The sequence below is a fragment of the Catharus ustulatus genome, chromosome 3 (genome assembly GCF_009819885.2).
Source record: "Catharus ustulatus isolate bCatUst1 chromosome 3, bCatUst1.pri.v2, whole genome shotgun sequence".
Taxonomy (NCBI): Eukaryota; Metazoa; Chordata; class Aves; order Passeriformes; family Turdidae; genus Catharus; species Catharus ustulatus.
In genome coordinates, this window is record NC_046223.1 from 58,208,001 (window position 1) to 58,230,193 (window position 22,193).

Genomic DNA, 22,193 nt, shown 5'->3' on the forward strand with positions numbered 1-22,193 from the left:
AAATTTCTCTCGATCCTGCTTTGGACAAAGAAAATGAATTTTGACATCTTTACAGTCCCTTCCATCCAACCTTTATAAAAAGAAGTAGAACTTTATGCTGTTCCCAGTGTAAGCCCAGCTGATGGTTGTATAAAATCTTCACTATCCAAGAGGTTTAACATCAGGCATGTAGGACAAGAAGGACATGTGAGATCCAAAGGAAGAAAATAATTTAAACAAATCCCAACAGCTTGAATGCTTTTAATTTACTTCTGTGTTTATTCCTCCCTCCTCCCAGGTTAGCCAACTGAAGATATTGTTGCAATCTGTTCTTGATCAGTGGAGCATTTACAAAGTGGCTTATGAAGAGCTGAACAATTACCTGACAGAAGCCAGATATTCTTTGTCCCGTTTTTATCTTCTTACTGGGTCTCTGGAAGCTGTGAAAGTGCAAGTAGATAAACTTCAGGTGAAGAGAGTTAATTTTGTCTGAAATTGCATGGATGCAGATAACTGTATGTTTTGGCTGATTTTGGCCCATAAGAAGTAGAAGTGAAGACATATTGGCACATTAAAATCATATGACATTGGGAGAATATATAAACCAGCCACTGCATTTTGCAGAAAAATTAATTTGGGATAGTTGTTTTCTTTTTAGATTTTTGATGCCATTCTTTATAATTTTGAGCCATACCATGAAATTGTTACAAGTTTTTAAATCATGCTAATGGCCATTAAAACTGAAGTCTCTCATGGTACTTCATCAGGCTTTGGAGCTACAGGTGCATGTTGAGATCACATTTTTAGTCCCCCACCAACCTTGCAGTAGATTGATGATCAAAAAAAATAATGTTCCTGGAGCTGAGACACTCACATATTCAAGTAATTTACCATTGTAAAAAAAGCATAAAATAGAAGGAGATTCCCTTTATAGATTTATAAATCAATAATAGTGGAACCAAATTAATTTAATTAAATAAAAATATTCAAATTATTGTTATTACATAAAACCCCTTTTATTTCAACAAAAGGTTTTGTCTTTGAAATCAAAAATAAATATGCAAACATTTCCAGATGCCCAAAGTAGAGGAACTTCTGTTCTTATTCTGTTCTGTTAGTATTTAACAGCAAATTTAAATTTACCTAATCACTTAAATGTTTGTGTGATTTAAATTGCAGACATATATAGAGCCAAATTAGCTAAGCATGGACAGCACTTTCAAAACCAGGATTTAAAGAAAATTCAAGAATAAACTTTGCAGCCATGCTTCTAGATTTTACATGTTAGAGAGAAGGAGTAGGTAAAACAATAGGTAGAGAAAATTACTTTTTTGCTGATTAAGATTTTGAGTATAAACTATGGGTGAGATTTTCTGGGAATTCAAACTGTAATAATGTACATAAAAATATTTTTTAAAAAAAAGAAAAAAGAACATTTTTAGAGAGTCACAGAGTGGGTAAGGTTGGAATGGCCACAGTGGGTCTTCTGGTCCAACCTCCCTGCTCAAGTAGGGTCATTCCACAGCACATGGTGCAGGATTGTGTTCAGATGGATCTTGAGTATCTCCAGTGAGGGAGACTCCACAGCCTCTCTGGACTATCCAGAGAGTGAGTTCCAGTCCATGGTCACTCACACAGTAAAAAAGTTCTTCCTCATATTCGGCTGCAGCTTCCTGTGCATCAGTTTATGCTCATTGTCTCTTCTCCTGTTGCCGGACACCACCAAGAAGAGCCTGCAAATATCCTCTTGGCACATCCCCTTTAGATATTTATGTACAATAATGAGGTCCCCTCTCAGTTGTCTCTTCCTGAGTCTGAACAGGCCCAGCTCCCGCAGCCTTTCCTTGTAAGAGAGATGCTCCAGTTCCCTCATCAGCCTCATTTCCCTCTGCTGGACAAAAGACACTTCCCTGACAGACATACATCAGGGTGGTAACTGAAAGAGTGAGACCCTTATTTTCTGAATGTGGCTTTCTCTATATTGTTTTCATCTTGTTCTAAACAGGAAAATGTTATTTAGTTAGTTTTCATCCATCTGTTAAGTTTTTAAATCTGAATCAGTCCATGTACTTACACATTCTGTACAAAAGTACTCGTTTAGAATAATTTCTTTTGCAAGATTTTTATATTTTGCAAAAAATAAAATTTACTTTTTACTGTATTTTATATAAAATCAAATTAATCCAAGAAAAATCTTTATATTAAACAACCTATTTATACAAAACACATGAAATAAAGTTTTCATTCATAATCTAATGCAATTGATGCACGCTATTTTGAAATGTTTCTACGTCATGAAATTTTATTAACTCATGGTTTTGTTTTGTTTCATTATTATTCTACTTTAGAGCCTACAAGATGAATTGGAAAAACAAGAGAATAACTTACAGAAATTTGGTTCTGTGACCAATGCGTTGTTGAAAGAATGTCACCCACCAGTGACTGAAACACTTACCAGCACTCTGAAAGAAGTGAATATGAGGTAGAAAATGCCTTTGTTTTAATTTCAGTAGCAAATCTGTATTTCTCATTATCCAGTTTTCCATTCTCTTATATTTTATTATTTTAAGTTCCTGGGGTCATGAGGAGTTTGTTGGAACAGGCAGGATTATTCCTTTTGCCAAGGACTGGAGTAAAACTCTCATTTACTGCTCATAATAAATGGAATACCTTCTCCGCTGAGCATTTGGTCATTAATGTCAGTAGTTTTACTTTGTGCTTCACTACCAAGCAAGATTCATAAATATCATACTGCACTTGAAATTTGAGAACTGCATCTGAAAATTTTGTTTGCAGTGTTTCAGTGGTTTTCATCAGCTTCCCCAAATTTTAGGTTGCTATTTCTAGTTGTAGGAAGGGCATCATAGACAGAAAGATCTAAGTCCCTCACCAGTACCTTGGCAAACAGCTTCCCCAGCTTTGAATTCAGGCAAGAGCTGGTAAATGGTTTACTCAGATACTTGAAGGGAAGATCCAGAAGAGAAAAGATAGTTTGATGGAAAACTGGGAATTTTCATAAACAGAATTACTCCAAGTTTATTTTAATCTGTGTTCAGTCCAGAACACAAAACACGTCCAGAAACTGGAAGTGGGAGGAGAGATTATTTAACCCAAGATACCATTGAATTTATCAGTTTCAGTGATGGCTAGCAGGATTTTTGCTCCAAAACCTTTGCTTTTCATCATATAATAATAATTGAAAAATATTGTTATTTTCTTTGGTAAGGAAACAATTAGGCAGTTTGGTAACTACAAGCACATTTGAGAAAGCATGTGTTCCTGGTTGCTATTAGAACAAAAATTTCAGTGGGGAATTATTATAGGAGGGTATTCAAAGGGCGATTAGATTTTTAATTGGATAATAGAAATATAAAGATTTTTTAATATGTCTGGGAGTATTTTACAAGTGAGTTACACAGAGCTTTATGACTTTAAATACTGTCTCAGAGTTTGGGAGGAAGTGGCAGGAGAAGAATTGGTGTCTTGTTTACAGCTATTCTGGGCCTCTTAGACCCTCACAGGAATCTGCTATTGGCACTGCATGGTTAGTCATGGATGCTTTGGGGTGCTGAGGGTACTACGTGGAAATAGCAGGAGGTTCACTACAAAAAGTGAGCAGCTCTGACCACCAGCATTAATAAACAGCATCCAAGATGTAGCTCAGATCAAACAAATTGTGACAGCTCAGAACAGCCTGGTTTGGCATTGAAACAGAAATTTCTTGCTCTGGTATTATTTTCACCAAATGTCCGGATCTTGATTATTACCAAATTTTTTCAAAGTCAAGAGACCATGGGACACAGCAGGGAGAAAGAGGGACACAGATAGCTATCGTGGACTCCCAGGCTTCGATCGCTCATGCAGTCTCTTCCCCAGGTGGAACAACCTCCTGCAGGAGATCGCGGAGCGGCTGCGTGCCAGCAGGGCCCTGCTCCAGCTGTGGCACAGGTACAAGGACTGCCACCAGCAGTGCTCTGCCACGCTCCGGCAGCGAGAAGAGCAGACCAACGAGCTCCTGAGGACTGCAACCAGCAAAGACATCGCTGATGAGGAAGTTACTGCTTGGATTCAGGACTGCAATGTATGTTCAGTTAAGCTTCGCAGCTTTTCTCAGCTCTGTGGCCTGAAACAAATCTCAAGAGGCTCTCCATTGCTAAACACTGTAGTTGGTGCTTTGGAATCTTGTGTACTAACATATTTCATTTTACTGTGCAACTTAGGCATAGGAGAGACAGCTTTGTCTGCTACACAAATCTTATGAGTGTCTAAATTTTGATCACTGCATTAGTTTTTGTGAATTTGTTTCAGAAGCTTGTATTTAAAGTCTTCTGTCTGGAAAAGGTGGATAAATTACATCATTTGATTCAGTCTTAAGTTCCTGCTTAATGAAGGTATTCATGCTTGGGAAACTATCTCTACCAAGTCTTTTGAGTTCCTTATAATAGAAAGAAACTCAAAATCCTTTGATTATATTCCCACCAATCAAGACTGTTCACATTTTCAGAATGATGGAGATGTCTTTATCCTTTCTTATGGAAGGGCACTATTCATTCTGATATCTTGAGCTTCTTCCTTTTTCAAGATTGTATCTCAAGGCAGCAGAATAGTTTATCTCTACTCTGTACTTATATTTTGGTTCTTTTGAGCTTAAGTTAATGTTAAGTGTCATTGACCAAAAAGATAAAATGTTAGCAAAACAATTGCAATGAGAAAAAAAAAAACAAAGCATATTAGTGTTTAAAAAATAAACATGTTCATGATCTTTTGGAGAATTTGCTGCCATGGTCAGGCACCATGGACTGGTAATTCAAATGGTTTGATTCAAATAATTTATTTCCTGATGTCCCATTCTTTAACAATCATGTTAGGCCATTTACAAAAGATATTTTTTCAGCCTTCCTGGTAAATCATAGCAGGAATAAAAGGGAGGCCTACACCTTAATCAATTCACAGTGAGGGCTGCCACTGCTCAGGACCATCATGTCAGTAAATTCAAAAGGTTTTTTTCAACAGTTATTGCCTCATCAGCAGCTCAGGCTTGCTCAAAGGTAGTAGAGCACTGTGTTTTTTCTGTTCCTTTCAGTACGGGTTCTCCGAGATATCTTTTTTATTTCTTCTAGTCATACAGAATGTAACTGGAAAGCTTGATATTGAAATGCAGTAGTAAATACAAGTTTTCCTTACAGTGTTTGAGTTCAGTCGTTTCATTCTTGCTTTAAATCAGGGGATGATGACACCACCAGAGTGTGAGGTTAAATATTCATGTCCTTATTCATTGTGTTGCCACAGGATGTACTCACGGATTTGAAAACAGCACAGGAGTCTCTGGTTGTTCTTCAAGAACTGGGTGAGGAGCTAAAGAGCCAGGTGGAGGCTTCAGCAGCAGCAGCCATACAGTCTGATCATCTCTCTCTGAACCAGAATCTGTCAACCCTAGAGCAGGCTCTCCGCAAGCAGCAGGCTGCGCTTCAGGTATGCAGACAGTGCTTACAGTCCTCAAATGTGAGCATCCTGTGGTCCCTGAAACACATAAATTAGCTAAATCTGCCTGGGAAAAGTGTTACCTGTTAGACAGCTTTTCCTAGACTTCCCTGGAAGCCAAAGCTGACAGTAGAAAATATACTCAAGTCCAGCAAAGAGAGCTTGTAATAAGGTCCAAATTCTAGGAAAAGGATAGCAAACCTCATGCAGGAAAGCATCTGTCTGGAATGCCAAGGTGGCCATATTTTCAGCACACAACGATAGTGCTAACAGCTGGATCCACAGCTACTGCTTTCCTGCTGACAGCCGCTCTTCCGACCTATTTCTTCAACAATAAAAGAAATGAGTGATTCTGAATGTCACGTAGAATTGATTTTTTGCCATTCGTATTAATGTCAGTGACCAGACTGACACCTACCATTTGTGTCAAACCCTGTTTAGTAGATGTTGCCAAATTGCTTGTGTCACCAGGGACTAAAGAGCAAAAAAGAAGTGGAAGAATGTATTCCATAGAAAACTATTTGGACTGAAAAAGCCAAGGTATCAGCTTCTGTAAGAAAAAAGAGGATTTACTCAAGAAATCCAGCAGTGTGTGAGATGTGCTTATAGTATCACTGTACTGTGAGGAGAAAAAATACAAGAAAGTTTTTAATTTAAAATTGCAGTAAGAATTACTAGTTCTCTCTGCTGGCAGTAAATTAAACAAAGAAGTTTCTTTCATAGAAGAAAGTTAGAAAAGATTCTCTGTTTCAAGGTAAGGAGAGAGTTATGCCCTTTGTTGAAATGTTGCCTATGCTATGATCAAAAATTCTTGTCTAACCTAAAAAAAAAAATCGAATTCAACAGTCCGCAAGCAAAGCAGGAGTTACAATTGCTCCTAGCCAATTCAACTGTTTGCAAATCTATATGAGAATAAACGAATAAACGAGATTGTAATGTCAATAAGGAGGCTGTGAAGCTGAAGTTATTAAACTGTGGATCCTTTTGTATTCAAGGCTGGAGTCCTGGACTATCAAACCTTTGCCAAGAACCTGGAAGTCCTTGAGACTTGGATAAAAGAAGCAGAAGAAACATTGAAAGAACAGGATCCCAGTCACTCATCTGATGTCTTGGCAATACAGAGTAGAATGGAGCAGCTCAAGGTGACAAATAAACGAAGGAAGTGCTGGGGTTTTTCTTCTTGACCTGGTTGTTTGTAGTGCAGGGTATGCATAGATATCATACATGCATTCTATAGGTGGTGAAGGACTATCCCTCATGAAAAGTGTAAGACTGAGAATGTAAAATTTGATGGCAGTCAAGGAATAATTGTCACATTGTCCCTGAGTAAAGATGAAAAGGGCAGTCAAACTGTTCAGAATAAAATCAATAACAGAACAAAATGGGCATGGATACTGTAGCAGGTTTTGGAGATTTCCTTCATCTTGTTTTCTCCCAATGTTTTTTGAATTTATTCAATTCCTGTCTCAGTGGTATCTCATTTGGGTATGAAGTAATTTATACATTTGGGTAACTTGATATACTGAAGAAACATTTAGTGTGTAAATGTTGTGATCTCCATTTGAGGTCTTGTACTCTTGTCTTTTTGTGGATCTTCTTTTCTCCCTCTCCTTTTTTCAGGGACCATGACAGGAAGCTGCTGAACTTTGCCATCTTGACTATATTTGTCATTGTAATCTTCCATTATTTTTCTATCAAAATTAACTACAGGCAGAATTCCACTTTTTACATGCTAAAGAGCAGAGCATTTTGCTTATGGAGTGAATTGAGTATTTCTGTACTGCAAAACAAAAACCAAAAAATAGAAAGTTGAATAATTTCAATGGGAATTTACCAACCTACAAATCTGGCTGAGAAACAAGGAAAAAGGCTCACTTATTTTGGCAGTGTAATGGCTTCTTCAACTCTGAGCTGTAAATCATGAATTCAGCAAAATACTTCAGTGCAATTTGAGTATACTTCTCTGCACACTTTTAAACATGAACACAGGTCTTCTCCTGGTCTGGGACCAGAAGATGAAAACTGGAAATGCATTTTTTTTCCCTGGCATAGAGATTGCTTACCACTTGGTGGCAACCAAGGCCATTCTAAATTTAACTAAGTGCTAGATCATAGTTTTCAAGTCAATAATAATGTAATCCCTGAACTTCCAGGTTATCACTTTTAATGTCTGTTGCAGAGTCAAATGCTGAAGTTCAGCAGCATGGCCCCTGAGTTGGACCGTCTTAATGAGCTGGGTTACAGGCTGCCTCTGAATGACAAGGAAATCAAAAGGATGCAGAACCTGAACAGACATTGGTCTCTGATCTCATCTCAGACTACGGAGAGATTCAGGTGGGAATAAATCAAGATTTTTCTACAGTTTTCTACAAGTCAAAAAGTGTACCTTTTGCAGAATACAGAAATATTTCAGGTATTTTATTGACCAAGGTTCCTTTTTTTTTGGTGTATTTATAAGAAAAGAGCAAAGCTATTGAGCTGAGATGCTCGTTTTGCCACAAATCAATAGGATTTGAAATGAGTAGGACTACTACTTTTCTAAGTATTGAATAAATAAATTTAATGAGACAACTAAGTGGGTAAGGTGTTACCATCTGATTTCGAATTACCTGAATCCATCTCTTTCTTTCTTTCAGTAAGTTGCAGTCTTTCTTGCTGCAGCAGCAGACCTTCTTGGAGAAATGTGGGACTTGGATGGATTTATTAGTTCAGACTGAGCAGAAGTTGGCAGTAGAGGTTTCAGGAAACTACCAAAGGCTTTTAGAGCAACAGAGGGAACATGAGGCAAGTAATCATGTATATACATCGCTAAAACACATACTATTTGTACATAGAAGGAATGCACATTCTTTTTTGAATTATACAATACCATGCCTTGAATTGTATTTGCGTATGCCATATGAGGAAAACTTAGAAACATGCAAATATGTCAATAATAACCAGTGTGAAGGAAGACTTGAGTGTCTCATAATGTATCACTATGCCTATGAGTGCGTGTCCCCTACATTTAGTCTACTTCAGATTCGTTTGTACCAAGGGAACCAAAGCTCATTTAAAAACCTAACAATTCTCATGTTGTTTGTCTCTTTGCCTTCACTCATAACGGTAGAAATCTCCATTCTGATTATGTTTATTGTTTACTAAATTATCAATGCATATAGCTTTTGAAAAGCATTTTAAAGAAAGAGTTTTCTGTCAAGTACTGAGTTATAATTCACCATAGGGCCTCCATTTGATAACATTTCCTTGGAGAACAAACTCATTTGGTCTTTGCTGCATGCTAGAGTCATTTGTTTGTAAAAAATCAAGAGCTAGCACAGCTTTTGCTTCAGGGAAAAACTGATTCAGAGTTTTTACTAGTACTAGATTCAGAGTTTATGATTCCTCTGAAGTCAAGTGGGACACATTTTTTTCCACCCATATTGTTACTGCCAAGAATCCTGGTAAAGATCAAGTAAAAGAAGTCAATTTTCATACCAGAGCTCCCATGTGGCCCCAGTAGTTTCAGTTCCCACAACTTTTTCAGTTGACCTTCCCCTAGACTCAGGCCGGATTACAGGAAGAATTACGTCCTTCCCCCTCTCCTGCCTTATATCTCACAGCATAGTGTTTGAATGAGTGTCTAATAGCAAAAAGTAATTCACAACCATTTTTAGCATACAATTGCCTTAGCATCTAACTGCTTTTGCTTTCACAAATGGCACCCATTTAATTTCCTTTCATTGTTGCCAGCATTAACTGGACAGTCTATGTAAGTTTAAACTTCTCAGGTCTTTGAGATCAGAAATCATTGCTAAGTGAATAATTTCCTACTGTTGTTTTGTCTAGTCATAGCTATAATTATTTGAAGGGAGTTAGGGCAATCTTTTTGCATTTATTTGTCTTGAGATCTCAGTTTAATTCTTTCCTGAAACTTTGATCTGCACAGATGAGCATTACTTGGGCACTCTATTTAAGCCGTTTTTTTTGAAACTGTAAAGTAATCTCAGCAGTCAGATGGTTAATATCTGTTTTTCTAAATACCACAGTTCATCCTTAAAAAAGTAACCTGCTTTCATTTTTTTAACCTTATTTTTGGCAATTTTTATAATGAAAATGTATTAATTACAGTGCTTCCTGAAAGTCGCTAAGAATTTTCTTTCTACTCCTTGTGGCTGAAAGCATCAAATCTCAACTTCTTGAGATGCATTTTCACAATGTTTTGCTTTGTATTTTTGAAAATAATGAGAAAATACTCAGTTTCCACCTGAATTCCTAGAATAGATATTGAGATGCTTTCAGCTCTATTACTGCCTTTCCAGTGACTCATAACTTTTACTGATCTTTACCTGAAGAATGCTCCAATCACTCCAGTGGCCTTATTTAGAAATATCTTCCTGGTGGAGTTTCCAAGGTGGAGGTGATAGCTTTTTCAGACATCATGTACTAACACTGACATCTGCATCAGTCTGCCAGGACAATCTCATAATCACTCTTGCAGGGCTCTCCAGTACATGGGACAGTGCTTGGGGCTCCCGTGCACTGGGAATGCACTGAGACAAGCACTTGAGAAAGTGCTGCCAGGGGAAGGGGAAGGAAGTTCCTTGCCAACTCAATTACTGAATTTTTTCCCAGTGTGCTGGTGTTGTGTGTTTCAACACTTTCCCTCCTCTCCCCGCCCTCTGAAGTCCTGTTTCTGCAATTCATGGTGATCTACATATGAGAATAAATTCGGGTGACAAGTGGTCCCAGGTTATGAAGTATCCCTCTTAGGTACAGGGTGTAAATATGGAAAGGAAGTGGGTGGTGGCCAAAATATTTCTACTTTTGTATAGGACTGGAATACTTCCACTCTAAGCAGGGTTTCTCATGCTTGATAAGCTTTTATTTCACCTGTCCTCCTAAAATATTAATAAAATTTTCTCTTTTGAATGAATTGTTTTTTCTGGTTTTTAGTTTTGTTTTGTTTTGTTTTCAGATTTTTGAGGGTGTGGAGTGGGGGGAGGGCAGGAAAGGTTGGGGTTTTTGTGTGAGGGTCTTGTTTAACCAGTTGCAGCCAGTTGTGTTTTGTTTAGTCTTGATCTGTCAACAATGCTTGTAGATGCTGTTACCTCCTGTGCTTCAGGTCCCCTAACTTGACAAAAATAGATGTGACAGAAAGTAAATTTTTGCCTTTTTTCCCAGCTTTCTGAAATTCTCAGTGTCACACTATTGTGACTTCATTCATGAGATAATAATGCCATTCAGTTTCCCTCTGATTCAGGCTCGGTCAATGATAAGTGCCAAGGTATTCAAAGAACAGTATCAAATATTACTGTGACAAAATCAGACAACACTATTTCTTTCTATGAGAAAATGTATCATCCAAGTATCACTTCAGAGTTAACTCAGTGATTCAGAGAGGCAAAATCTCATTTTTAAAAGTTACTGCATCATCCAGAAGACCTGAACTGCATGCAGTGTGCTTGAGGGATTTAAATGTGCAGGTGACAGTGGATGTTCTATTGGCAGGTGAAGATGCAGGGATTGGTGCAATCACAATTTGAGCTGGTGGGATGCCATATAACAGGCGTGGAGAATAGTGGCTCTTAGTTCAGGCAAGGGTGAACTTCTATCAACTGTAAATCACTAACAAAAGGAAAAAAATCTCAAGCTTGATACCAGTATACTTTTTCTTTGAATCTCTCTGTAAACCTTTTGAACATAAAGTGGGTCCAGTAATGCCTGAATTTACATTCATTAACATAAAAATATTCCTGAAGAGCCTTATGCAGAGACATGGTCCGTTACTAAAAGAAAACTGTTTTTAAAAATAATTCTAAGTAGTATTTACACTTGAGTTATGTTTGCTTAAGTAGTAATTAGGCAATTTTTTGTGTTAAGTAACATCAAGTAATAAGAGGGTTTTAAAAGTATTGTGGAAGTTTACTATGCCATTGTTATTTGTGGGGGAAATTGTAAAATAAATATGAAAACTTGGAAGAAGTAGAAAATTTTTTTTCTAGCTCCAATGCATAGCTATTTCATTTAAATCTCTGTTGGCAATATAAAAGTGTATTAAAAGTTTATATAACACTATCACACATGGTCTGTATAATAGAGCAAAAGATTATGAAATTCTTAAACAAGTCAAAAAATAAAAAGTGCTCTTTCTGTCCAAGCCAAAAACACCCTGTCTGGATTTTGTTGTAAATTATAATGTCAATCACACAACTGTACTCAGAAACATAAAACCTATCTCCTGCTGATATAATTTAGCTTTATAATATTGGTCTTGAGAAACTAGTAATAATTACTAGAAGCAGTAATTACCTCTAAAACGAGAGTTTGCAATATGTTTCTATTATGATCATGACAAAACTCCCATTGAATTTATCTGTAATAAGATTAAATACATGAAAATTCATTTTTGTCAGTGCATACAGACAATTAAAATGCAAGATCTTGTTTTAACATCCTTGTCTCCTGTACAACAGCTATTCCAGGCAGAGATGTTCAGCCGCCAGCAGATTTTGCATTCAATTATCTCCGATGGGCAGCACCTCCTAGAACAAGGACAGGTGGACGACAGGTAGACATTGCTGTATTGTTGCTGCTACTGGTTATGTGAAGTTATACTTAGACTAGTGAGAGACTTCCAAACAGAAAAGGTAGCAGATGACAGTGTTCAGATCATGCTCTTCTGAAGTGCAAGTTACCGTTACTCTGGTTAAGCTGTTAATAGCCAGACCTTAAGACATTGTCCTTTAGAATGCTATGGGGCATGTGAAGGCATTGGGGAGTACAACAGCCTTCTGAGGCTGCTTCTCTGACAAAGGTTTGTCTTGGAATAGCACGCGTGTTGCATACATATCTATTCTGATGTATTTTCAAAATGTTGCTTTCACCGAAGGACTCATTTAGGGTCACTATATTTGATTTATGCCACCTGGGGATTTATCTCTACCAGGAGGATTCCCTACTGCCATATAAAAGCACCTGCAGCCTTAATGTGATGGAATAGGAATTCATTGTTGCCTGAGATTTTATTTTAAACACTGGTGATCAAATGAATGAAAGTTGGTGGAACACCAGTGGCTTCACGCTTGTGCATATGTATTGACTTTGCTAAGGTTATCATAGTACAAAGATGAACTATTTTATTGGAATGTGAGAATTGTATTAATGCTGTGTGTATCTTAATGCCTGCTTAGAACTTAGTAGTAAATCTGGGGCTGAATTATGAAATCTCCGTGATTTACTATGAATTTTGACTAATCCAAACTGGCAAAACCTGTGGGTTTTCTGTGTGTGTTTCTGGGAAGAAGGTAGAAGAGTTTTGTGCATTAGTGGTTTGGGGGTTTTAAGGTCTCAATAATTGGATCCCTTTAATTCTCGTAGTATGTAAAGTGTAAAGTTCTTATCCTCAGTCAGTGTTCATGAGACTTCAGTGCTTTTCTCTTAGTGTTTTGTAATTTTGCTGATAGACACCTTCCTTTTCACTTGTTTGTTTCATTAAGCAAATATATCAAAGTGTGAAAGTTGCTATGTTATTTTTATTATTTATCCATTTGTGATAGGGATGAATTTAATCTGAATCTGACTCTTCTGAGTAACCAGTGGCAAGGGGTGATTCGCCGGGCGCAGCAGATGCGGGGGATCATTGACAGCCGCATTCTCCAGTGGCAGCGCTACAGGGAGCTGGCAGAGAAACTGCGCAAGTGGTTGCTGGAGATGTCCTGTCAGCCAGTAACTGAGCTGGGCAGTGCTCCTATCCCACTGCAGCAAGCAAGAGTGCTGCTGGATGAAGTGCAGGTATGTCCAGCGTGTTTGAAGAAAATGAAAGAATCCCTGCTTTTCTTACAGTCTTCACCATTAAAATACTTTTTTAAATGTCTTAGATTAAGCCTGTCTGCTCTGCCAGTTCTCTTTTGGAACTGGCATAGCATCAGAAGTGTGATGGAAACAAAGGTGAATTTCATAAAGAACTTGAAAGAGAGAACTTATTGGGCCTTCGCTCTCAAGCCATGTTTGTTTCTGTTTTTGCTTTCAGCCAGTGTCACACTGAAACAGTCTTGAAAAGATAATGATGACCTGCTTAAGGATTTATACTATTTAACAAGGATTCCTTGAGTGTCCATCTTCATGAGAGGTTAACAGTATTTAGTAAGCAGCTTGGTGTCTTCAAGTTTTTTACTGGAAGATGGATATTATAATTATAATAATAATAATAATAATAACCCTTATAAGGATAACAGGCTCTACAGGAACTCCTCTTTAAGAGCAATTGAGATACTGACATTAATGGGGAGAAAGAAGTCTTTCATGTCTTTATCTTCTTGGAGAAATTTTCTAAAGGTCTGCTGCAGTAAATGATTGTGAAGATGTTAGGGTAGAGTATTTGGGCCGTAACTCATGCATAATTAAAATATGCGCTTAGAGTGAATGATTGAATTGTAATTAAGTGCTAATTGTAATTAAAAGGACTAAGCTGACAGAAAACTATTAATATTTTCAGCTTAAAGAGAAAGTTCTCTTAAGACAGCAAGGGAGTTACATCCTCACTGTGGAGGCTGGGAAGCAGCTGCTGCTCTCTGCTGACAGTGGAGCTGAGGCAGTCCTGCAGACAGAGCTTACTGAAATCCAGGAGCGCTGGAAGGTAGTTAGCACTCAAATGGAGCAACAAAAGAAGCAGCTTGCTTTGCTGCTAAAAGTAAGTGTGCAATTTCTTCTGTGTTTCTTCAGCAAGTCTGTGGTTTCTCTCTGTGAGCCCTGGCAGAGGAAAGCATTCTCAATAGACAATACAGGAACTGCATTTACAGTACATGAACTATTTCCCTTCACCACCTCTGAAACTGGGAGTGTAATCCTTCATAATAGGCTTGCATGTCAGTTGTTGTATTGTAACTGATATTTCCAGAATACTGCCAATAAAGTATATCCATACCACTCCTGTTTTCAAAACAGAGCAAAAATTTATTTTGCACAATTCTTTTTAAATTTTTATGTGTATTTGTAATTCGGTTTGAGTGGCAAAGTTTTTCAAGGTGGAATCTGCAAGGATGATTTCTGTGAGAAGCTGCCAGAAGCTTCCCCTGTGTCTGATGGAGCCAGTGCCAGGTGGGTCCATGATGGACACACTTCTGGCCAAGGCTGAGTTCAACAGTGATAGTGGTAGTGCCTCTGGGATAACACAGTTAAGAAGATGAAAAAAAAAAAAATTACTGTGCAGGAGCAATTACATCCAGAGAGAGGAGTGAGACAGCAGTGTGTCAGCAGTAACTTTGCAGACAAGGGCAGTGAAGGAGGGGGAGGAGGCGCTCGAGGAGCCAGAACAAAGATTACCCTGCAGCTCATGGTAGAGTCGCGGAGCTCTACAGGGGAACAGAAATCCACCCACAGCCCATGGAGGTCCATAGGGAAGCTGAGATCCACCCACAGCCCATGGAGGACCCACACCAGAGCAGGTGGATGCCCAGAGGAATCTGTGACCCCATGGAAAGTCCAGGCTAGGGCCGTTTTGCTGGCAGGACCTCTGACTCCATACCAAACCCTTGTTGGAGTCTGTTCCCAGGAGTCTGGAACGAATCCATGGAAGGGACTCTATCCAGAGTAGTTTGTGAAGAGCTGCAGCCTATAGGAAGAGCTCATGGGAAAGTTCATGGAGGATTCTCTCCCATGGGAAGACCCATGCACTAGAAGTGTGATAAGAACATCATAGGCTATTGTCACGCAAGGTCCTGCTATTTGATATGGCTGATTCTTCATCAAGATGATCGTGAAATACTGACATAGACTGCAGAAAAAGGAAGGAGAGAAATACAAAGGCAGTGGAGAATATCTTGAAACAGAAGACTTAGTTTCAATACAGTGCAAGTTTCAATACAGGTTCTGTGTTTTCTGGTGTCACACAACTGGCATTCTTTGGGGGCTGACTGGCTTATTAGAGGTCTTTTTGTTTTAGTATAAGACTTTGACAAGCAGGTGAGGAAAGTAAAACCCTATTGTTATTTGATATGGTTTGTTTGCATTGAACACATTAAAAATTTTGGAAGGTATACAAACACTAAATCAGGGTATAGCTGCTAGAATCCCGATTTAAAGAAGCTACCAGTTTCCCCAACCACTTTTTTTTCCCCACAGAGATTAATGCATCTGAATGAAGCTCTCCTCAAAGAATAATGGTGTGTTTAATACAGGCATTCAAGAAAGGAAGTGGAAAATTAATTTTGCCAGGGAGAGACTTTGCTGAAAGGATGGAGTTGGATCTAGATAGAATTTTAATAAGAGAAGACCTTGTGTACTTCTACTAACAGAGACCTACACACAAAAAATTCTACACATTTCTACACATGACTCAAGCAGAGAGACTTTTAGTATTATTTAGAGGGAGTTTTCAGGGCATGTTATTTTTAGGCAAATCAACTGACATTAACTGTAGCACAGATCAGAACTGAAGTCTAATAAACATTCTGCTTTCAGGACTGGGAAAAATGTGAAAAGGGCATAGGAGACTCCCTGGAGAAGCTAAGATCATTCAAAAAAAAGCTTTCTCAGCCATTGCCAGATCACCATGATGAGTTGCATGCAGAGCAGATCCGTTGCAAGGTAAAGAACTCCTTCTCTGTTGGTTGTTGTCTTGTCTTTGCCTGCCTTTGTGCAGTGACCTCTCTGTTGTTAACTGGGTTCATATTACTGACGATGTAAACCAGTCAGCCATCCCCATGACAAGAAAATATCTGTGTAATATATAGACACCATAATACCAGAGTGATCTCACCATAATGCAAATCCTTCAGAGTAATTATAGATCTGATCAAAGTGATACCAGAACAGGGTCTGAAAAATACTAGAGGGGCTTTATATTGGTGTGTTTTTATTACAGAAGTTCTAAACTCAAATTTAAACTCAGAGTATCTAAACATCTGGTTTTGTGCTTTTTGTTTGAGGTGAAGTGACTATGGGGCATTTTAGACAGCACTTTTAGGCTATATGTTTGCATTTTGGAGGTCCAAACCGGTACTTGAACTTCCTAGATACCTTTAAACTTCAGAGAGTTGAGTAGTATCTTAGTTTACAACTTCTTGTTAAAAGGCTGATGTTTCATTCTCTGCTGGGGACTCAATACCACCATAACCATCATAACTCTGAAAATACTGGTACATTTGGGGTTGATGCTTTTCTTTTTCTTTGAGGTGGGGCTGAAACAGTCTTCTTGACACAGTGGGTCTGCGCAGATGTGACTTAAATCAGTGGGTAACACTGCTTGTCTGTTCATCAACATACTCAGATTCTTATTTGTTACCAAACTGATCCTTTTTCCTTGCGCTCTTCTTTCAAGGAGTTAGAGAATGCTGTTGAAGGCTGGACAGATGACCTTGCACACCTCTCCCTGCTGAAGGAGACCCTGTCTGTATATATCAGTGCAGACGATATCTCAATCCTGAGTGAGCGAATAGAGCTCCTGCACAGGCAGTGGGAGGAGCTGTGCCACCAGGCAAGTGCAGCCCTGAGCACTGATGGGAGCAGTATGCAGACTACAAAAGTGTTGGGAGAAAAATTGAATAAAAGTGTCAGCTTTTAGAAAAGATTAATGTAGACACACCTATATTCAAAAGTGAATTCTTTCTGAGTCAGGAGAAACATCCATTGAAATATTCCTTTAGTTACTGTTAGTGCTTCTAGATCTCTTGAACTTTGTAATGTCTGTGACGTCGTATTTAAACTGCCTTGAAAAATCAATGAATTAATCACGCCGTGAGCTGTGGGACATGGCATGGGAAAAAAACACAGAAATAATACCTTTACCCTTTGCTTTGGTGGAAGACCTGTACTCAGAAAGGATGTCCCCTCCCCAGTCAGCATTGCCCTATTGTACCTTCAGTTCTGTGGATGTCTTCTCCTTCTTCAGATCTCAGTGTCTGCATTTCTTTTAGTGTGAGGGTGACTTGCTTGCCTGCAAAATGAGCTGAGGATTATTGTTTAATTTTTTCAGGCACATCACACTGTTAGTGTGCTTCTGACCTCCGATTTGCACTCCAGGCAGTGGGGTGTTCCTTACCCATCTTTTCAGATTACTCTGATGTCGTTTCTGTGGTTCAGTAGAGATTGCAGTTCAGATATGCTGGGGCTAACTTGAAGTGGTTACCTCATGTTAAGTACCTGTGAGGCTTCATAAACACCCCCAAAGTAGGATAAATACTTTACAGTTGCCAGCACAGAAATTGTTATGAGTTAGTTGCATTTGAATGAGCAAATGTAGATACATCTAAATTATGATTCAGTCATTGATTGTATGTTTATGGTAAAAGAAGGAGCCAAGTAACGAAGCTTTATCTTCGTTTTGAGCATGCTGAGTGTTTCAGGATGTAACCTAGTGCAACCCTTTGTTCATCTGCTGCTTCTTTCCGGAAAACTGTCATCAACTTTAGAACCACAAAAAAGGAAATGCAAGATCACGTGTTCGAGCTAATGCAGTAGTTAAAAAGCACATCACTTTCATTTGTGAAAGAGCTTCATCTTTTCAGCTGAAATTATGATACAAAGTCAGAAATAACCCAGATCACAGGGCGAGGAAGTAAGTAGTTGTACCAATGTCTGAAACTGGAGAGATAACTTTGCTGGTTTGATTTCAGTGTCCATTTTGATCTGCCACTGCAATCTGAGATGGTACCACAGTTACAGATATTTCTTAAATGCAGCAGTGTTTTCCTGCCTTCTGTGTTAACTGCAGCATTTGCTTGTTTCACTTGTCATGCCTAATCTTTTGTGTAAGGGCACACCTCAGTGTTTGGAAACTCTCAAGGTGTCATGCCTATACACAGGAAATAGTCATCTATTAAATTAGTGTATTGAGACAGAAGTGAAAAATTACTTTTGCAAAATACAGTATATCTTGGATTTAGCTTTGTATTCATGTGCTCATGCACAAATGGCACAGACTTTTGGACTTTGGCATGTACTATGTATCTTTTTGTTATACTTTGGTGAAGCTTTTTCTTTTTTAATTTAATATCTTTGACTAAAAAAACCCTAATATATTTTATAAGTAAGCAAGAATTGTAAGAAAATAAAATTTTTATCTTCTAATGAAAATTTCAGGTGAGAGACATTATGAAACAAGATATTGACAGACTACTGAGCTTAACGCTTGGGTGCTTGTCTCTGTGCATAGGATGTAGCTAACAGGAAATCTGAGATCAGCGCTTACCCCTGAACTTGGAGACAGTCACAAAAATTTTTGCTGTACAATTCCAATTTGTTTCAAGGGCAAGTGGCTGCAATGCTTTTTCAAGTCTAGAGGAATTCACATTGAGGAACAAGTGTTTTAAGCATGTCTTAAATGTTTTTGTTATTTTAGTTTTGTTTATTGTTTGCAAATGATTTAAGGTCTCCTTGCGTCGACAACAAGTCAGTGAGAGACTGAATGAGTGGGCTGTCTTCAGTGAGAAGAACAAGGAGCTCTGTGAATGGCTGACGCAAATGGAAAGTAAGGTGTCTCAAAATGGTGACATCCTCATAGAAGAAATGATTGAGAAACTTAAAAAGGTACAGTGTACACTTACATACTCTAACTTTACTCGTTTGGGAATTAGCTGAAATTAAGGTTTTACCTTACCCTGATGTGTTCTGATGTTTGTGTTGTCTCACTATGCAGCATTTTCTGGTCTTTCTTGAGATGGGGCCTCCCCGAATACCAGAAACTTAAGTGAATGCGAAGTCAGGCATCTGAATGCTTTACTAAGTGTCCAACCAGAATTGCCTGTAATGAGTTAAACTATAACATATTTATAGAAGGCATTGTGTGTTGGGTAGGTTTTTTCCATTCTTCTGGTAGTTGTTTTTGTATATCCATTAAATATATGAGGTTGTCAGTCCACTGTACCAATCAACTAAAAAAACAACATTAACTTGTATTTTTGCGCTATTCTTTTTGTAGTGTAGAGCAGAGTATATTTAGAATAAGTATCCCGTCTTCTGATTGCTCTTAACTCTCTAGGATTATCAAGAGGAAATTGCTGTAGCCCAGAAGAACAAAATCCAACTTCAGCAAATGGGAGAGAGACTTGCTAAAGCCAGCCATGAGAGTAAGGCATCAGAGATTGAGTACAAACTTGGCAAGATCAATGACAGGTGGCAGCATCTTCTAGATCTTATTGCAGCCAGGTAAGACAGTTGTTTTGCTTCTAAGTTTTAAGTGGGACGGATTAATATGCTGGATATCATGCATTTATAATCCTTTATTGTCTGCCTTTACTTAATAAATTCTGAAATAAATTTATTCTTAAGCATCAACACATTTCTGTGAAATTCACTTTCCTGTTTTACATTTTAGTACAGGATAACATTTCTTCAAGAAGAGTCATTTAAAAGCTTCATTATAATAATATGGTGGTGGTGGTAGTTGGACTTGATCTTAAAGCTCTTTTCCAACCTTAACAATTCTATGGTTCTACAGCATAGGATCAGTTGCAGATTTAGTGAGCCTTGCTCTAGTACCATCTTACTTTACATGGCACTTAGAACTGGATGCAAATGTAGTTTTTCTAAAAATTTCTTGACAGCAGAATCAAAACAGTGAAACTAAGTCTAAAAGTTTTCTGCCAGATCATTTTTTCATGCATGGAGAAGATTAACTGCAGGTAGATGTATGCACACTGGGCTTAAAGACTCTTTTTATTCAAGGTCGAAACTATAACAGCAATTTTCAGAGCTTAAAAAAAATACAGGATTATTGTTTGACATGTTTGAGAAAATTATTTGTTTCAACACCTTCTCTTTAACTATGCTACAGCCTCCCTTCCATTACCAACAATAATTTTCTCATGATTTTGCACTTCATTAATTGCATAAATAGCTCATATACTTTAGAATTCCTATTTCTTTGATGTACAGACATATGCATTAGCAATAGTTTAGTCCTGTGAACAGCAAAAATGGTTGTTTACTTTCATAGTCTTTTTTTGTCTTTTCTATTTTCATATAGTTTTAGTGCATTCTTGCTCTGAAATCTGTTAGCATGGGAGCAGTAAATTTTATGTAAGCAGAAGCATTCCAGTGGCTCCAGCTCCTTTAATGGTAGTTTGTTTTAAAGTAATGAACACCATATATTTCTTACAGAATGATTAAGTCAGGGAACATTGCATTACCACCAAGGAGCCTGCTTGGTTTACATTGCCAATTGTTGAACTTAAAGTATATCTGATATATTTTTTATGCTATTATTTTGAAATGTTCACTCAGAGAAATGTTCTAATAATACCTTCAGGAAGTTTCTAGCAAAAAAGGGATTGCATTCAGAAACTAGAGAACACCTCTTAGAATTATCTGTCTTGTCTATTCAGTATTACAGATTAGTCCCCACTATAGGGAGAAGTGAGGGTTTAGCATTCTGTATCATTCTCAGGTGGGGAGCCATAAGATGCAATATTATACACTTAGACCCTCTCATTCTGTTATCATGAAGTGTCAAGTCCTAGTTCTAAACCAATGAAGGTAAAATATTATTTACTTTATTTCCAGATAATTTCAACTTAGTCTTCTCAACTGGCATGCTCAACATTATTGTATGCAGTTAAGCATATAACTCTTTACATTCCAATGCCCAATGAAGGGAAAAAGAAACACTGCAAATTTGCTGAAATTTGGAAAAAAAATTGAGGAAAATTTTGATATTAGCCTATGCAAACTTTGGTAGTTCAGCTGTATCTTTGGCCAGAAATCATCAAAACCCAAGCTGTTAATTAATGTATGCACAAAATGCTTTTATTGATGTCTAATTACCAGTGCACAAAAAGGTTGACATCCCCCAAGGTAATTTTTTAGTAGGCTCCAGAGGCCCTTTAGAATATGTTCTTATAAAATGTCATGTGTGTCTGTTATGATATTTTGGAATTTGGAGTGTGTCATATAACATAATTTTGGCTTCATTCAGCTGGTAAAGGCAGATTAGTTGTCCTGGTACTGAGAATAAAATACATCTTTTCATGTTCCAGATGCCTGACAGTATTAATAAATTATTAGAGCCTGCAGACTTTTCTGCAATGCAACAGTAGTCCCTTGCCTGGAGCATTTTTCTTAGTGTTTGTTTCCTACAGCTGTGAACTGATAGAAAGTGCTTTATGAAAATGTTTTAGTACTATATTATGGTAATACATGTCCAGTCTGAATCTTTACCTGTCAATTTTATGCTGTGTGATGAAACTTCTCCAGTCACCTGGAAAAGCATTTTTCTTTGTCAGATTCTGTTCCCTTACCCCTTATTCTTAATTGCCCCTCCATTCAGAGGAGATCTGTAACTACAGAAGTGACAGCTGCAGAATTGTCTCTGCATCAGACTTCCATTTTTTTTCCCCTTCTAGAACCTTGTAATCCTTTCAGATGAATTTGTCTGATATGTCAGCTTCATGAAAAAGTTGGCATTGTTTACAGCCAGGAAACAGTGCTATTGTTGCAACTGCTCAGGCTTTGCAAAGAAGGTTTTGTAAGTGTTTTCATCCTTTCCCCTACCACTCCCAGTGCACATTCCTGGAGATCAAATCTGGCACATGTTGATGAATGCAAGTTTTATTTAGAAACATGACCACTTGTCACCATCCAGTGTCATGTTATCAAGCAACGGCTGGTAACATTTGCTTGGCGTGAAACATTTTCTGTACAGTACTCACCAGAAGAGTGTGTCCCTTTTCCTCCCCCCACCAAAAGAACAGTGTTTGCAGGCTTTGGGAGTGGAAGTTCTTCTTTTTAATACTGGAAAATTTCATGGTTGTGGTGGA

The 22,193-nt window shown here is 38.0% G+C and overlaps 1 protein-coding gene across 21 annotated transcripts in view; it reads left to right on the plus strand.

Annotated features, from left to right (window-relative positions):
* The window catches only part of SYNE1 (spectrin repeat containing nuclear envelope protein 1), a 289,881-nt gene that overhangs the window by 231,925 nt on the left and 35,763 nt on the right, over window positions 1-22,193 (plus strand). For 20 of the 21 annotated variants that reach the window (XM_033056260.2, XM_033056262.2, XM_033056276.2 and 17 more), the window contains 14 exons: window positions 278-448; window positions 2,328-2,461; window positions 3,856-4,060; window positions 5,269-5,451; window positions 6,456-6,602; window positions 7,640-7,794; window positions 8,097-8,244; window positions 11,916-12,010; window positions 12,999-13,233; window positions 13,937-14,131; window positions 15,901-16,026; window positions 16,760-16,915; window positions 18,808-18,966; window positions 19,418-19,584. In XM_033056260.2, the coding sequence (XP_032912151.1) occupies window positions 278-448; window positions 2,328-2,461; window positions 3,856-4,060; window positions 5,269-5,451; window positions 6,456-6,602; window positions 7,640-7,794; window positions 8,097-8,244; window positions 11,916-12,010; window positions 12,999-13,233; window positions 13,937-14,131; window positions 15,901-16,026; window positions 16,760-16,915; window positions 18,808-18,966; window positions 19,418-19,584 (2,276 nt within the window). Of the gene's footprint in view, window positions 1-277; window positions 449-2,327; window positions 2,462-3,855; window positions 4,061-5,268; window positions 5,452-6,455; window positions 6,666-7,639; window positions 7,795-8,096; window positions 8,245-11,915; window positions 12,011-12,998; window positions 13,234-13,936; window positions 14,132-15,900; window positions 16,027-16,759; window positions 16,916-18,807; window positions 18,967-19,417; window positions 19,585-22,193 lie in introns of those variants that run through there. The other variant, XM_033056275.2, reaches the window with a different exon arrangement.